We start from the raw sequence: 19,061 nt of genomic DNA on the forward strand, positions 1-19,061 counted from the left end.
TAATCACATCTAGCCTGATATCAAATTTCAGTAAGCTCCTATTAGTAGTTCTCCAGAAAAAGAAAAATGCCACGAATATTTCATACATGCCCATTTGCGTGAGAATGTAAAAGTACTCAGTAAACAGGAAGTTGATGAGAGATGGATGTACAAATGTATAACACAGTTTATATCATGTTAACATTAATCCAAATCCCAAATTTCAGAAAGCCTTGATTTGTAGTTATTGATAAAAAATACCATATAATTTCAAACATGACCATAATGTGTTAGAATATATAAGTATTAGGTAAACAGGAAGTGGACAAGGGATAAATCTGAAAATGAATCACACAGTAATGCATGCTCATAAGTTTGATAACAAATTTCAAGAAAATCTGATATGTATTTCCTGAGAAAAATAGACCCAAAATTTTATGGGACATTCAGACAAAAGGAATAAACTTATCACAATCGATTAAATGTTACCAACTAGAAGTTAGAATTACAGAACCCTACACCTTAGTAATTTGAACTTACATGTAGTTCAGTTCATGTGCTTTAAGTAGATTACCAAGTAACTGGTCCACTTTATTTTGTTCTGTAGGAGTGTGGTTATCTATACACTTATATTTACTATCCTCAGGTAAACACTGTGTGGCCCACTGATAGAAAAAGGTGTCAAAGAAATCAGGTGCTGTAGTTACTATCTGAAAGAAAATAAATCATGACTCGACATATAAAAATCAGAAGATGTGATATGATTGCCAATCAGACTACTTCCACCATAGACCAAATGACACAGAAGTTAACAACTATAGCTTACAGTGCAACCTTCAACAATGAGCAAAACCCATACCGCATAGTATTGAAATGTTTTGTTTAAAACACCGGCTTTTAAAAAATAAGATTCCAAAATGTAAATATAGATTCCACCACTGCAACAAGTGTGTTACGATATTTCTCCACTCGAGATAGATAAATTTTAATATTTAAAGCGCGAGGCTTGAGAGTGGAGAAATATCGTAATACACGAGTTAGACTGTTTGAATCTGTTTCTCTAATGATTTTTATCTTTCCTTTTCAAAGATTTGCAGAAAGTTGTGTTCTTTATATGTGATGTCATCAGGCATGGTCACCTTTTTTCATGACGTCAAAATAGGAAAATTCAGAAGAAACCAAGAAAATCTGACATCATAATTAAATTTGGACCAATCATTTGCCGAGAACAGATATTTCACTAGTGAGGAGAAATATTTTTCTCCCACCGACCAAGAAATGTGAAAATAGCACAAAATTAGAGAATATAATATTGCCTAGTAAGTTTCATTAAAAATTCAGTAAAAACTAAACATCTTAGAGTCACCTAAACATAATGATCTGTATGTTTAATTTTTTGTTCATTTGGTGTTCCAAGATTTGCAGTTGTGTAAATGAAAAGAAGAAACATATCTAAAGGGAAGAAAGGAAAAGAAACCAAAAAATAGAAAAGTGGATGATTTTAAAGCTCATTTTCATCCCCTAACATTCACCTTCCTTTTTAAGCATGTATAAAATATTTATTTAACTGAATTAGCATTTCAATATTCACCTTACTAAATATTCAGATAAAGTGTTACATGCAGAACAACAGCTTTATCAACTCAAAAAACAAAATGATAAGAGGTGCTTTTTTTTGTTATTTTTTTTGTGTGGATTTTTAAAATTAAACATCAATCAATTTTAGACAGACTGTCAATGTGTCTAAAGTTATAATATGATAATCCTTCTAAGTTTGACTTACTTCTGATCCATATAGTTGTGTGATATGACATAGCATCAAGAAGATAATCCTTCTAAGTTTTACTTACCTCTGATCCATATAGTTGTGTGATATGACATAGCATCAAGATGATAATCCTTCTAAGTTTGACTTACTTCTGATCCATATAGTTGTGTGATATGGCATAGCATCAAGAAGATAATCTTTCTAAGTCTGATTTACCTCTGATCCATATAGTTGTGTGATATGACATAGCATTAAGATGATAATCCTTCTAAGTTTGACTTACCTCTGATCCATATAGTTGTGTGATATGACATAGCATCAAGATGATAATCTTTCTAAGTTTGACTTACTTCTGATCCATATAGTTGTGTGATATGACATAGCATCAAGATGATAATCTTTCTAAGTTTGACTTACCTCTGATCCATATAGTTGTGTGATATGACATAGCATTAAGATGATAATCCTTCTAAGTTTGACTTACTTCTGATCCATATAGTTGTGTGATATGACATATCATTAAGATGATAATCCTTCTAAGTTTGACTTACCTCTGATCCATATAGTTGTGTGATATGACATAGCATTAAGATGATAATCCTTCTAAGTTTGACTTACCTCTGATCCATATAGTTGTGTGATATGACATAGCATTAAGAAGATAATCCTTCTAAGTTTGACTTACCTCTGATCCATATAGTTGTGTGATATGGCATAGCATTAAGATGATAACCTTTCGTTGTGTGATATGACATAGCATTAAGATGATAATCCTTCTAAGTTTGACTTACTTCTGATCCATATAGTTGTGTGATATGACATAGCATCAAGAAGATAATCCTTCTAAGTTTGACTTACCTCTGATCCATATAGTTGTGTGATATGACATAGCATAAAGATGATAATCCTTCTAAGTTTGACTTACCTCTGATCCATATAGTTGTGTGATATGACATAGCATTAAGATGATAATCCTTCTAAGTTTGACTTACTTCTGATCCATATAGTTGTGTGATATGGCATAGCATCAAGAAGATAATCTTTCTAAGTCTGACTTACCTTTGATCCATATAGTTGTGTGATATGACATAGCATAAAGATGATAATCCTTCTAAGTTTGACTTACCTCTGATCCATATAGTTGTGTGATATGACATAGCATTAAGATGATAATCCTTCTAAGTTTGACTAACCTCTGATCCATATAGTTGTGTGATATGACATAGCATTAAGATGATAATCCTTCTAAGTTTGACTTACCTCTGATCCATATAGTTGTGTGATATGACATAGCATCAAGAAGGAGATATCAAACAACAATGCCCTGTTCTGAGCTGCTTTAGAACTCTCCCCTTGTGTTTGTTGTACCTGTTTAGCATACTCATTTATCCTATAAAATTTTAAAATATAAAAATAACATGTTGGACATTTGTACTTTCAAAGCCATATCATAGCTATATCATTTGACAAAATAAACCATATTTGATACAATGCATAAAGAAATTCTTTTCATCTCATTTAAGATGTTTGAAAAAGTTTATAACTTACTATTGTAAGGAAGGGTTTTTTTGGATGATGGTTTACAGTCTTTTTTTATGTGAAAGATTCCAGTGGGTGGGTCAGGAAGAAAAAGAAAAAAAATCTTTTACAAGACATAAATATGGAAGTGTTATGTGCATTTACAAACTGGACATAAATGGTCATGGCAAGATGAACAAACTAGAGGCTCTCAAGAGCCTGAGTCGCTCACCTGTATCTACTGTAGTTACTAGTTTTGGAAATCATGTAAAATAAGGTTAAAATTATAATAATAGTATTAGATACCCTAATAATGATTGAGGCCAAGTTTGGTTTAATTTGGCCCAGTAGTAAAATTAAAAGCAGAAGATTTTTGAAAAAAGTCCACAAATATTACCAATTAATTGCAGAAAATTACTTTAAAGGACAATAACTCCAATAAGATGTCAATTGACGATTTTGGTCATGTTGACTTATTTGTAGAACTTTCTCTGCTTGATATATTTGCTGTTTACAGTATATCTCTATCTATAATGATATTCAAGATAATTAACAAAAATTGCAAAATAATGCTGTCATGAAAGTCTCCCAAACGAACACCAATTGAATACCCTTTCCTCCAAAATTTATTTTACCCAGGGCCTGTAAAATGCTGGAAATGCCTTTAAATGTTTTTTGGGATTACCCTTCAAAAAAAATTTGGGCAGGGGGGCATTCACTCAATATAAGTATGCTGAAAGAGATGATATAATAATGGTTTATAGAAAAGTAACTGAATAATTCTGAAAATGGAAAATATCAAACAGAAATTATAAGCACCCCCCCCCCCCCCCCCCCCCTGAAAAAATTGCACCCTCCAATGGAAAAAAAACTCAAGTCATTCCATTGTAGTCTTACAATAGTTCCTGAAGATCCCTTATCATGATTCAAATTAGTTTTCAAGTTGTGACCATTTGAAATTGTTTTTTTGCAATTTTCCCATAGACTTCTATAGTAAACTCCTATGTTCTATTTTTAGCCATGGCAGACATGTTGGTTGGATGGTAGGGTCATCAGATATATTTTTTCAATCAAGATACCCTATTAAAATTGTGGCTAAGTTTAATTCTATTTGGCCCAGTAGATTAAGTGGAGAAGATTTTTGTAAAAGATTACAAAAATTTATGAAAAATTGTTAAAAATTGACTGTAAAGAGCAATAACTCCTGAAAGGGAGAATTGACAATTTTGGTCATGCTGACTTATTTGTAGATCTTACTTTGCTGAACATTATTGCTGTTTACAGTTTATCTCTATCTATAATAATATTCAAGATAATAACCAAAAACTGCAAAATTTCCTTAAAATTACCAATTCAGGGGCAGCAACCTAACAATGGGTTGTCTGATTCGTCTGAAAATTTCAGGGCAAATAGATCTTAACCTGACGAACATTTCTACCCCTGTCAGATTTGCTCTAAATGCTTTAGTTTCAGAGATATAAGCCAAAAACTGCATTTTAACCCTTTGTTCTATTTAAGCCATGTCGGCCATGTTGGTTGGCAGGCAGGGTCATCCGACACATTTTTAAAACTAGATACCCTAATGATGATTGTGGCCAATTTGGTTAAATTTGGCCCAGTAGTTTCAGATGAGAAGATTTTTAAAAGTAAAAGTTAACGGATGATGGACAACAGACGACGACAACGACCAAGGACGACGGACGCCAATTGATGAGAAAAGCTCACTTGGCCCATTGGGCCAGGTGAGCTAAAAATTAAAAAACAAGAGTGCACATGCTGAAATATCTCACCTGCTTTACTTATCATCATTGAATTTATGTTGAAAGTGTCTAATATGAAGATTTTACTATAATTTTCAAATAGAATTAACAGACATGTTCATCTTACAATCATACCATTCATCAAATATAGTTAACCTATTGCTGATGGCATCCAAGAAACAGACCTTATACAAAAATTGAACATTGACCAATGAACCATCAAAATGAGGTCAAGGTCAGATGAACCATGCCAGACAACATGTATACCATGCAAACATTCCATACACCAAATAAAGTTGACCTATTGCTGGAAGCTGGATCAACAAAGCTCACTTAGCCCTGTGGGCCAGGTGAGCTAACAAAGAACATTGACCAATGAACCATGAAAATGAGGTCAAGGTCAGATGAAACCTGCCAATCAGACATGCACACATTATGATCGTTCCATACACCAAATATAGTTGACCTGTTGCTTATAGATCTGAGATATGGACTTGACCATGTAAACTTGATCACTGATCCATAAAATGAGATTGAGGTCAGTTGAACCCTGTCTGACGGACATATATACCTTGCAAAGATCCAATATACCAAATATAGTTATCCTATTATTTATAAAAAGTGAAAAATTCACATGGACAATAAGTACAATATAGGAAACTTTGTTACATAAGACATGCAGGCGAGACAAAAAATATGCTTTGCTGTCTATCAATTTTCATGAATCATGGTGAATAATGAGCGTCAAGCATGAATTTAAAGGGAAAATTCGCGATTTTTTACTTATCATCTTATTATGTTCATAATACCATAAAAAACATATTCACCAAGTTTTATCTGGATATGAAAACTAATAAAGAAGAAAATTGGGAATTATTAATTTTATTTATTCGAACTTCCTGACTTCTGTGACGTAGTTTAAGTCTTTTTGCATGCTGGGAGTGGAATTAATCTCATTTAGGTCTTGTTCGTTGATCATCTAATAACGCGATTTAAAGCGCATCGACGACTTTTGGCGTAGCTATTAACCAACTAATAATTAAGAAAGTAAAGTGATCAGCCGTGCAACTTTTAAAAATAAAATGTACGATTTATATTTTAAGGATTTCTGATATGATTATAGTCATTATAATAATAAAAGAAAATCATACAATAGAATATTTTTATGAATTTTTTTTCCGACGGATATTTTCAACAAACATATTTAACTGATAGTGTATTAAAAATGCATGTTTGTATTCTCACCTTTTACTTCAGTCTAGCAAACATTTTCCGCTAGTACCGTGTAAATACAATGTGTATTGTACTGTGACACTTAGTGACTACCTGTTGAATGCGTGGTTAAATTCAAGGTATTTAAAGGTTTGCATTCTGTAATTCTAATCTTTTGATCTTCACTCAGTGAATTTTAGCCGTCACGGTTTACCGTTCCAGGTGTGAACATCATTTCGTATGAATGATAAACGGGAGTGATAGTTTGAGACAGAAAATTAAAAAAAATATAATTATTTTGAGGGAGTAATATGGTGGCACAATAACTGGATAGCCGTGGTATATTTTTATATTTTCCGTAAGCTCAGTTTAAAATGAATTATGACTGCTGAATATTTTTGTAACAATGAAATACTGAATTAATTTAATTGAATAAATTAAAATTGGCATTCTAAACACGAGTGTATGAACTAAAAATTGTACTATTTTAAATTAGAATCAGTAACCTTGAATATTTGAAATAGATAATTACCAATTGCAATTATTTAATTTGGTCCGTCCAAAGCGATCTTTATTTACATATTCAGGAATTAATGTCCTTATCAAAATATTTTAAATCTCACAACGTATAAATACTTCAGCCATTTGAAGAAAGATAATTAAAAAGTTGACAAGAAATTTAAGGTCAACTTTGTCTTATTGGAATGAGATCGAATAATTAAGAACAAAAATTATTTTGAGAAATGTGGGTTTGAGACAGAAAAAAATAATTATTTGGGGAGGAATATGGTGGCAAAATACCTGAATCGCCGTTATATATATTTTTTATATTTTGCGTTAGCTCAGTTTTTAAATAGATGGGTGAGTATTTTGTTGTAACATCGGAATTCTGAATAACTTTCAATGAAATAATTTTATAAATAAAAATGGCCCACGAAAACGAGCGTATAAACCAAAAACTGTGCTATTTTGAATTGTGATCGGTAACCTTGAATATTTAAATGTGCAGAGAAAATTATCAGTTACATTAATATAATTTGGTCCGTCCAAAGCGATCTACATTTACCTAATCGGGAATGTCCTTATTAAAATATTCTACATCTCACAACAAATACTTAAGCTCTTTGACCAACGATGTTTAAAATTTTTTACAGAATCAATCTAACGTCAACTTGCCTTTATTGAATGGAGACAGACCGGCGGAATCAATGTTCAATGTGCTTTATATCTTGTACCTTTGTAAGACTTATCATTCATTCATAAACCATGTCTATACCGCAGACATATATATACATATAATTATATGTCTGTCTTAACTGACAAGAATACTCCTGGTTTTACTCTAGTAATTTGTTGGGGCGCTTTATAGCTTAATTGCTGTTCGGTGTGAGCCAAGGCTCCGTGTTGAAGACCGTACTTTGACCTATAATGGTTTACTTTTATAAATTGTGACTTGGATGGAGAGTTGTCTCGTTTGCACTCATACCACATCTTCTTATATCTATAAGCAGTATTATCTTTAAATTTCTGTGATTTAATACCAAGAAAAAAAAAAATCCCGAAATAAATTTGATACTTTGATACTCAATATTTTTCCTGGAAAATATTCACATCCTCATTCGGTCTGAAAATAAGATAAGAAACTGGTATACAGAACATACAGAAGTGTGAATGTCATAAAACCTTGTTATATCAGAAACCATTATAAATGTGAACCTGTATACGTAAGACCTCATGGGACGATGTACCTAACCACATACAGGTAATATACAAGTAGCTCTGTTATACCCGGAAATGTCAAGGTTAATCACTACCGATACAGAATGTACCAATGCAAAGTAAATTCTGATGATTGTGAAGCATGACCATTCATGATTTTAGAGGAGTATTAGGTGGGGGATTGTCGGAACGATTTAAATTCTGACTAGATTTTTTCTCAATTTAAATCACTGAATAAAAAAAAAAGAAAGGAGAAAACTACGTCCAAGAACAGAATTCTTCTTGTAAATTCATAAATACAACGTTCTTATTTTGTAACTTTCGATAGACTTGACCTCCACCCGAAAGGAAAGTATAAACTTAAAATAGATTTATGATGAATAATATGCAACTGCGGCACCCCTTTTTATCAAAGCGTACATGCATGTATTTTAATGACTGTCCGTTATTTCGATCATAATGACAATTGTATGTGAAATCCTATAGTTGGTGAGACTTTTTTTTTTACCAGATATGCGACTTTTCGTATTTATATTTTCTCTTATATTACTCTTATTTAATATTTTATGCATAAGTGCAATAGTGGGAATGGTTTATTCCCCCACAAGCTAACGTAATAAATTAATCAACCCTCAAGCTGATCAGACGTTAATACAACTACTATCAGTCTAGTGAATCCGGAGTGAAGTTTCTTTATTTCTTCAAATAAACTTTTGGGGATCATTAGTGTACGTCCAGTGGCATATATATTACATGCATGTCGGAACAGGAAAATTGGCATAAGGTTCTATTAGAACCATGTTCACATTAATATACATTATACCCAACAATTGTGATGATGACGAATTTCTTCAACTGTTCGAGAACAATCTAATTGAAATATAAATCTGTGATTTTACTATGTCCATAACTTCGATGAACCAAAGCAAGTTAGATATCGACCTGTATTTAAATCAAATTGGTTCTAGATGTTCTTTCTTATATTCAATATACAATTTTAAATTGCGACTATCTATAGTTCCGTAACTTTCTATCTAGGCGTATAAACCAATGATCGACAAGTGCGTATTTTTTAAATCAATAGTTTTTCATGTTTCAAAATGTCCATCATTATTGACAACGAGTATATACTTACATTTTCCCCAATTTACCCTTGGAAAAATATGTAAATAGATTTTTATTTTATCAAATCTTTTTTTGGAATTATTTAGATTTTCATAAATATCACTCTTTACACTAGAAATGTTATTTATAAACAAGCGTATGAGTTTAGTAATGACTAGTATATCACTATCGGACACGCAAGACAAAGATGTATATTACACCTGATAGTTTTAAAATGGAAAGTTACAAGTTATCGGCCGTGTACACTTATCAATACCCTCAGAAGTGAAGCGATGCATGAACATGCTTTATGTAATTGTGTAATAAGAGTTTTTAAACCCGACAGGAAATCGCTTGAATACCTGGACGTGTCACCTCACAATACCTCAGGGAATAATTCCTTTAGCAATGCTGGTGATCAGATAAGAGAAGGTCCGAATTTATTTAAATAAGTTTATTACATAAAAGAATTATGAACAAATTAGATTTTCGAAAACGATTTTACATCGAACACTTATTTATGACTTTGAACTTTGACTTTTTAACTAATTCCCATATAAATTTCTTGTTTCAAAAACTTCGTAAAGAAAAAACAGTTTTAAAACGACAGACCATAGTTATTTAAAAAAATAATTACATTTTCCGTATCAAGTTAGTTAGTCGGATAAATGCGACTACGTTAGGTTACTGCTGGTTTTGGTCCTTTGTGGTTTATAGATATATCGGGGTTTCTAAACCGAGAAGATGTCAAAATGGCCGCACGCAGAGAATTGATACTCTAAATTTAAAATCGATGGTGATCTCTTATCTAGCAGAATAAAACTTTAATATTTATGAATTTGTGCTTTTTTATACAGAATGGACATAATATCAATTTTTTATTTTTTTGCGAAGTTTCCCTTTAATAACATGTCAAAAGAAATTGCAAACATGTTTCCATGAAAATAACAGTTCACCATTCCTGAAGTAGACCCATCAACTGTGGAAGATGGGGATATGGGTTGATTCTTTTTGCCAGGCAACCCTGCTTTTGATATCCAAATGGGCAATCAAGAAAACATTTCGTACAACCTATGACACATGAAAATTCCAAACTGTTTGTGGTCATCTTTTGTTTCTTTTTACTAAACGTCTTTCCAGTCAGGATGGGTCCATTTCATATATGAGGATGACACAGCTTATTCCAAAATGATTCAAAAAAAATCTTACGGGTCAGAATAATGATATCGCTCGGGGTAAAATATTTAGCATAAAGGACCAATCCGTGGTAAAATCACAATAAATTCAAGCCCCCATGAATTATTTCTTAATTAACATTGGATTTCATTCTGTTAAATCATTTGCATAAATAACATTTCAAGATCTGTTTGATTGTCTATTTGTAATGGTATTTACAATTCAAAATTACTAGGAGCTCTGAAGTAGATAATCCTTACTTGACAAGTTTGACAGCAAAGTTCTGTAAGGTTCCATTTGCAGCAGCCGCAGCTATGATGAGATCAAAACTTTTCCCAGATAACATATGACACAATACACTGATTAAGGCTTCTTGGTTCTTAGAACAGTCAGCATCTAATGTCTGCAATTATATATTGCTAGATATAACCAACACAATAAGTATATGAACAAAAAGGTCAGTTATCTGTTTATGTGTGTAAATGTGTTCTTGTCTAATGAAGGCTTACAATTGTTTACTTTTATTTGTTCACTATAAAGTTTATCACATTCAATAATTGTTAAGTTCATTTATTTTTTTAATGCATTCCAAGTTTTCATACAAACATTGCATATTTTTGTGGTGTTTATAAGATTTATATAGCACTATTTGGAGCTACTGGTTTATCTACATATGAGAAAAAAAAGCCATGGTTTTTTATGTTTGATGTGTTAAAACTACTATAAAAATAAACTTGTTGATTGATGGAGGTCTAACACTGGAAATATGGACTCTTCATTATCAAACCTTATACTGGTATATTAGCAACCACTTGAGACCCTTAAGTTCTGTAAAACCCTTTTATAGCTATAACTACCACCTAGTGGGGATGCAAGACAACAAAAGTACTACTGAAAAACAAACATGCAACAATTTATATGTCATTTGCAAATATTAGAGTGACCCTTGGAAAAACTATTTAGAAAAATGCTGGGCAAGGATTACTTATACTCTGTCTAAAGAAAAATTATATACTACATGTATATATCAGTCCAGTATCTGCAAAGATGGCCATTAACAACACATTCCAAAAGTCATTTTCCTAACTTCAATTGCACAAGAAAAATAATAAATCAACCAGGTTACAGAAGTAACAACTTTTAAATGGCTCTTTAATTGAATCAGTAAGAAAAATACCAAGTTGCAAATACAAGGTCAAAACAAAACTAAACACTCATTCTAAGAAAAAAAATACATTGATTATTAAAGTTAAAGTTAATATACAATCCACTTTTAGTTGAGCAGTGTAAGGCACAAGCTATAAGAATGCATGCAAAAACACCTTTAAAAAAGTCTACTATCTAACATTTTGCAAGAAAAAATGGTGGATATTTTGTATGTGTGAATATAGTGTATATTACTTATGAGAAAAAAAACATGTACTGAGAAAGTCAAAGAATGTAGGTAAACCCTTGTTTGAAGTATTTCTTAATATAAAATGCTTATACGATATATCTTCTTTTTTTTTGTAAATAAAAATCATGGAAAGGCCACTATTTCCCTTTTCTTGTTTTAGTACTAGATGGTAATTAACATTAATGCTGGAAAAAAATTCCATACAACACAGATTTTTTTATGGCAATCCTGATAACTTGTTAAAAGTATAAAAGAATCAATTGAAAACATCAATTTCAGCTATATGGATTATTAAGGTGCATTTTTGTGGAACATAATTGGTCATATACATGTATTTAATTCTAAGTCCTATGATGCAAAACAATAAAAGATTTAATGAGTAATGCCTTTTACAGATGCATAAATTTTTTTAAAGTAAATAAACTAAAACTCTTTAAATAATTGCCAAAATCATTCTTGTTACCAGTGACAAATTATTGTTAATTTTTTCCTTCCACTACTTATAATTTATATTTTTTTTTTTTTCAAAATTAATAAGACAATATTCTTCTTTAATGACTATGTACCAAATTGTCACAAATTTTTACATTTTAAAAAGATCTTGATAAAAACACATATTTTTAAATTGTGTAAGTTTAGATAATAAAACTGTCACATTTGTACTATGAAATTAGACACTAAGTTAAATTAAAAGTGTTACATGGATGCAATATTTGAAGGCAACAAACCAAACAACATTAACATCTATAATGACAAACAAAAGTGGTCCAACCACATCTGGTTCTAAGCTTACTATTCTAATGTACATTATACTTCGATGTAACAAGGAATTTTGATTCAATTACAAATGATAAATTTTCATAAAACAATGATTATTTAGCTTCTTCACAGAGAGAATTACAAAAAAATAAAATTCAGTCACTGCAGATGATTGTGAAGTTTTTCAAGGACATAACACCAGTTAGAAATCATTACTTTTACATCTTTATTGTAATCATGAATTTAATGCAAATACACAAGAAATTTATCTGTTACATGCTTTAAATACAATTTAGACAAAAGATATGTGACTCTCTTGTCTGTCATAAAACTAAACAAAACTACTAAAGATTACTACCACTACGACATACATTTGCACTGGAGCTGTTCAGAGCAGAGACATTTGTATGCAGAGTCTGAAAGTAAAATAAATCACAACCATAAGAAGCTGAAATCTTATTGGAGTCTTCTTGTGAATAAAGAGAAAATAGAGGTAGTCTTCACTGTTTAAGCTGTCTAGAGAAAGTTTTTCATACTTCATGTGCTAAGTAGGTTTGTTTCAACAATAAATGTTTCCTTGTCCCTTTTCTGATTAATTGTTTGATTGATTGTTAGTGTTTAATGCCACTTTTAGAACTCTGCCATATCATGGCTGCCAATTTTCATTGGTTGAGGAGCCAGAGTACCCAGAGAGAACTAGCAACCTTCAGCCAGAAAACAGGCAATCCTATTCCATTATTGATTGGGCTTGATCTTTCCACTAGCATGTTGAAATTCATAACATAAGTGTTGATAGGCTAGTGATCATTTTAGATGAATTACTTAGACCTCTCTGTCTTCTTTTCTGATAATCTATGCAATTTAGTATTAAAGTAATATATCTGTTTCCATGAATTAGTAAGGAATTACAGGAATCAAAACAGGAAGGTAAGAATCTTTTACCAACAAAAAAAAGTTGATCCAAAGAACCAAAACCAATCTTTCATAGTTTCTCTAGACAGGCTTTTCTTTACTGACTTCATCAAAAACTGTGTGGACATGAATATTTATTAGGTTCATAAACTGGTTATTTGGAATAAATGGATAATTTTATACTCCACACTTTAATTTCAGCTTCTTTAATTAAAATAAATGTACATATAATATGTTGAATATATACAGCAAACAATATATTTTAATTAACTATAACAGAATCCCAGACAATGAAAAAAAAACTTGTGTAAAAAAATTAAATTAAGAAAAGAATTAAACAAGATATCATGGCTGATCCATTAATTTCTTGCTTTCAGAAAACATTTTTACTGAATTTGTGAGAGACCATGTGGCTTGAACAGGATTTGAAACCCAAAAAATATTCTAAGGTTCTTAAAGTTTAGAAAATGTTTGAATTTGCCACTCTTAGCTTTAAAAGAACAATAAAAGCTCCTATAAGCAAATCAGTGCAAAAAAGACAATTAAAAGATGCAGTGTTGGATTTCTATGACAAGCACTTTATAATATATAATATTCATGCCAATTATCATTTCAAATCTATTGGTTCATGATTACTGCTACAATAAGTAAGATGCCTTCAATGTTCTTCCTGAATTCATTGAACGCAGGTTATGTCGCATGAGCAACAGTTTCCTCTAATGTTAACAGGTAACTAGGATACAACTTTAAACTAGATTTTCTTATTACAGAATAAGCATTTGTATAGTAATTATGAAAAGAAAACTTTCATGTATCACTACTGTAAATGACACAATATAATTTTTTCAATTCGACAAAAGATGAATTATATCAATTATAGTTGCATTAATTCATTTTTCTTGTAGAAGTCTATTATAATATTCCTGCTGTAATGATAAGACAACTGTTACTTGATAAAGGAAATGACATTAACCACTTAAAAAGAAGGAATAGTGACTTATTGATAACCTTCAAAATACTCACAAAGACAAGATGATTCCTCATTCATATTGTGTTGATTATTACCTGTAATATACAAGGCTATGAGGAGATTCTCTGTAAATACCTTTAAGATACTGCCAACTGTAGGTTCAGCCTTAATAATAAGGCTAGGTGTAGGCTTTGTAGCAACATCACTGGCCTTGGCAGGTTTTTCAGATTCAGAGCTCCTACAAAAAGGGTATTGTCATATGTGTATCTTCCAGTATAACTCAACAGTCACACATAAAAATGCAAATTATATGCAAATTGAAGTAAAGTGAGTATTTTGGTTTTGACCTGATTTAAATGATACATTTTGACTGTGAATTTTCAGTTTATTAATTATGTAATTCTATGTAAAATATTCCTGCAACTCTCCTAGGCAAAATTGACCCAAGATGCTTTTAGCTATTCTGGTTTAGTTTTAAGTGTTAATGCCCCTGAATGTCATAAGTATCTAGCCTGCCCCTGTATGTTGTACTAACTTCTTAGAGTTTCACTTGATGAAAATTATTCCAGAAACCTGTTCCTCAAATAGAATCTGGTAAAATAATTTTCTATACATGTATTATTATGGAAATGGCTTTAATTCATACATAATAACAAATACCTTCTATGTAAGAGTCTTTGAGACTGGCCCTCAGTAATCAGATCATGCTTAGTAAACTCTAGTAACAGAAACTGAACACAATCACAGCTAGAATAGATAAATATTTGAACATTTTTATAGTCAAAGAATTAAACATGTATAATTACTGTGGACACAACCTAAAAGAATATATGTAATATACATCCTACTTTCACCTTGAAAATAGTGTTAAATTCACATAAGGTATGAGGTAAGTTTTTATCACTAAATTTGAGGGTTTGTTTTTTTTACAATCACAATATGCTATAAAGTAATTGACTATAATCCTTCTAGTATACCTTCTATTTTTAACTTTTTCAAATTCAGACAAAGTATGAGTATATATTAACATTCCTTTTCTGTACTGTCAAGAAGCCTGTCAGCTTTACACTCACTTCAGTTTGATGTCAGTTATGTTCAAAAGAGAGGGAAGTTCAAGATTTATGCCATGTTATATCTCCATATTTTCTAGGAGCCAGTTCTTGTTATACTTACTTGAGTTTAATATCAGTCAAGTCCAAAAGAGGAACAGAATTAAGAAGTAGATCTATGCCTTGCTCTATTTCTGTACTGAAATCATTTCTTGGAGCCTGCTGGTTCATCTTTACAACTACTTGTGGAAGCTGCAAGAAAATTACTTAAAAACACACTACTAAGAGTTCAAACTATAGTAAATCCATCCAATATTTTTTTCTGTCCAATATACAAATGTATCTGACCACCAGTATACTCTCAAGCAAGTATTTAAAAACAATCAACCCATGATTCTTCAAAGCAGAGTTCATTTTGTAAAATAAAAATCTGTTTGAGTTGTCAACATGTAAATTAAATTTACTTTGGCATGGCCTAGACAATAGTAGCATTGTTTATGAATTATGACACATAAAAGTAAACGAACATTCTTCAGATTTTTCAAAAGCTTTTAACACATCTTAACCATCCATCTAAATTGAATATGTTATGTCAATTTTTGCCTTAATCAACTATTATAATTGTATTTATAAGTCATAATCTATATTTCTTAATGATTACATGCTTCACTAACTACAATTATTGGTCTTTTTTCATCCTTCTGTAAGTATATTGAAACGTCTTCAAAATCATATCATTAAAATTTGAAACCAACAATCCCTTCCAATTTTACAACATACACAATATCCTACCTTTAGGTATGTGAAAGCAGCCCAGTTCAATTCATTATCCTTTTCATTAGCATCTATAAGACCCATGAAACATGCCCTAATCAACTCACTGTATAAATATGGTCGTGTTAACTTCTGAAAATATAAGATAAAAACTATGGAAAAGTGAATGCTGCACATTTTACCTATTAAATCAAGTTATATTTTGATGTAATTTTTCCCTTGACCTTTAAAGGGGCACTAGCTACGAGATATATAAATAATCTAAAATATGATTTTTTTTTATCAATCATTAATGAAAGTGAAATAGTAAAATAATAATTCGCTTTTAGCAGCCAGTAGGGTTCAATTTTATCAAAATAAGCTAAGAAACATTGATGATGAATTATTCACTTGCAAGTGAATAATTCGACCTAATTGAATCCTTATTCATGTGAACTTCAATGTAACCCCTTAGCTAGAGATTGATAACGCATGCATTGTGTGTGTTGAGTTATTTAAAGGAAAAGAATGTCAACTTTGAAAGTGAAACAAAGGTAAATCATTTGATTGACTGATTCGATCCACAAAAAATCATTCTTATACAGGTAAAAACAATGATTAACATATATTTTTAATCTATAATATGAAATTAAACAGACCTAGAAAAATCCAATTGCACGAGTTCGCTTAATCTATTTATATCTATATTTATGTTTATATTGCTTATATGACCATCGGAGGTGTTCGGAGGTCAACTCGGTTGTTAATTAGATGGCGTCTAGACTAAAATACACACGAAACGAAGCTACATATTATCGAGTCCATGCTCTGTATATTGTTTATTTTAGACTTTTTATAGTTTAGATAAATGTTTTACATTGTTATAAAGCAAATATGAGAATTTGAGTGAAATCGGTGAACATGAATTTGACAGCTAGTGCCCCTTTAACTTGAACAAGAAGTTGCATGTTTTGTCATGCTAGGAATACCCCTTTTTCTCAAACAAAGTCATAAATTAGTATGAAATACATAATGAAATTGTAAAGTAAATATTGAAATTTGTCTTACAGGCTAATCTATTTGAGAATTTATCTAGTGCATAAAGTTGAGTTTGCTTGTTTGATAGGTTAATCTAGAATTCTTGATTAGCTGTTGTAAATATAGTTCAAAAACAAGTTTTCAGTCATTTTTCTGAAAACTGTCTCATGATTTGATTGGCTGGTAATAACTATTGTTATTCTTTCAATAGGCAATGAGTATGAGAAATGGTGATTTCATGGTCCCCCTAGCAAACAAGAAAGTTAAGCTAACTTCAATGCTTTTTGTACACAGCCAAGTTAACATGCTGTAAACTCATGAAAACAATCATAAAAGAGAGAAAAAGTTTGTCTTCAACCCACTGCCTCTGAGTAGATCTCCATCTTAAAGTAAAGACTTCTATTATTCTACACTTAGTCAAACACTTATAGTTATATGTGGTTCAGAGCAACAGAGAAGCATACCATGAGTTTCTCTGTAACACATATCTGTTCTGCAAATGGCTGTATATCATTGGTTGGATTCAGTATGGCTTCTATAGCAACTAGCACACTGATGGATGGACATATTGGTAAGGTAGTCACTTCTAATACTGCCTGACTTGGAGGTGCAAATTCTTGTATCCTAAAATCAAATTTGAAAAAGACAAAAAATATATGGAGAATGTGTCCATGGGACACAAATGATGCCCCAGCTTACATATAACGTTATAACTTGAGAACGGTAAAAGTGAGGCCACCCAAATTCGAACTTGATTTGTGTTTTGTGGTAATAAGCATTGTGTATATGTTTCATAACATTTGGTTGAGGCAAACTAAAGTAATAGAATGGAAACCAATTTCGGGACACATGTATGTACGAACAGACAAGGGTAACACTTAATGCCCCCTCTGGTGATGGTGAGGGCTAGTCCAAATAATTATGACGTCTTGAAAGGCTATTTTAATTTTTTTCTGTGACGCCTTCCTACGACGTCATAACGCTGAAGCCATTTTTTCCGTCTGGACTTTGAGAGCAAATTTTGAGGGGAACTTTGAGACTCAATTTTAGCATGAAATTTTCATTGCCAGCTAGAAATTTTGGCATAGTTACAAAGTCCTACCTTTTTTGTGCTTAATGATGCAAAATATTTCCAGAAATATCCAAAAGATATGATAAAATAAGATACGATTCCATTTGAGGTGAGCAAATATTTACTTTAATTTCAAAATGGTTTCCCAGAATTTCCAAAATACGTCACTTCCGGAGAGTATAAAACATCAAACTCGGTAAAAATTTGATGGACCAGAATTTCCGGAACGTTCGATTTATATTATCCGGAAATTTGGGTCTGCCAAATATTACCGAGTTTGATATTTTATACTCTTCGGAAGTGACGTATTTTGGAAATTCTGGGAAACCATTTTGAAATTAAAGTAAATATTTGCTCACCTCAAATGGAATCGTATCTTATTTTATCATATCTTTTGGATATTTCTGGAAATATTTTGCATCATTAAGCACAAAAAAGGTAGGACTTTGTAACTATGCTAAAATTTCTAGCTGGCAATGAAAATTTCATGCCAAAATTGGTTCTTAGCATTGTGTATGAGTTTCATAAAATTTAGATGAGGAAAATTTAAGTTTGAGTGCAGAAACAAAAATTGAACGAACGGAAAGACAGAAGGACAGGTAACACTTAATGCCCCCAATGCCTATAACAGGGGCATGAAAACTAAATTAGACCACTTAATCACTAGCCCCTCTGATTACTAAGTTCATGTTTATAATTCTGGATCACAAAATAAATAAACTACCTACTTTGACAAAGAATTTAACATTGCTGTTACTTTCTGTCTCGCCTGTGCTGGTAAAGCATCATTGTGAATCTGACTCAATGTTCCACGTACATTCACTTCTGTTTGTTCAAATTCTCTAAACTTATCTACAATGAACCAAGACATAAATA

The 19,061-nt window shown here is 31.4% G+C and overlaps 1 protein-coding gene across 18 annotated transcripts in view; it reads right to left on the reverse strand.

Moving 5' to 3' along the window:
• The window catches only part of LOC127728444 (mediator of RNA polymerase II transcription subunit 24-like), a 74,111-nt gene that overhangs the window by 38,814 nt on the left and 16,236 nt on the right, over nucleotides 1-19,061 (reverse strand). For 17 of the 18 annotated variants that reach the window (XM_052235805.1, XM_052235804.1, XM_052235817.1 and 14 more), the window contains 10 exons: nucleotides 18,914-19,037; nucleotides 17,578-17,737; nucleotides 16,115-16,228; nucleotides 15,447-15,574; nucleotides 14,934-15,020; nucleotides 14,409-14,511; nucleotides 12,763-12,807; nucleotides 10,497-10,639; nucleotides 3,008-3,137; nucleotides 520-689 (listed from right to left, as the gene is read on the reverse strand). In XM_052235805.1, the coding sequence (XP_052091765.1) occupies nucleotides 520-689; nucleotides 3,008-3,137; nucleotides 10,497-10,639; nucleotides 12,763-12,807; nucleotides 14,409-14,511; nucleotides 14,934-15,020; nucleotides 15,447-15,574; nucleotides 16,115-16,228; nucleotides 17,578-17,737; nucleotides 18,914-19,037 (1,204 nt within the window). The remainder of the gene's footprint in view (nucleotides 1-519; nucleotides 690-3,007; nucleotides 3,138-10,496; nucleotides 10,640-12,762; nucleotides 12,808-14,408; nucleotides 14,512-14,933; nucleotides 15,021-15,446; nucleotides 15,575-16,114; nucleotides 16,229-17,577; nucleotides 17,738-18,913; nucleotides 19,038-19,061) is intronic. The other variant, XM_052235806.1, reaches the window with a different exon arrangement.

The sequence above is a fragment of the Mytilus californianus genome, unplaced genomic scaffold, assembly GCF_021869535.1.
Source record: "Mytilus californianus isolate M0D057914Y unplaced genomic scaffold, xbMytCali1.0.p SCAF_2, whole genome shotgun sequence".
In the NCBI taxonomy this organism is placed as follows: domain Eukaryota; kingdom Metazoa; phylum Mollusca; class Bivalvia; order Mytilida; family Mytilidae; genus Mytilus; species Mytilus californianus.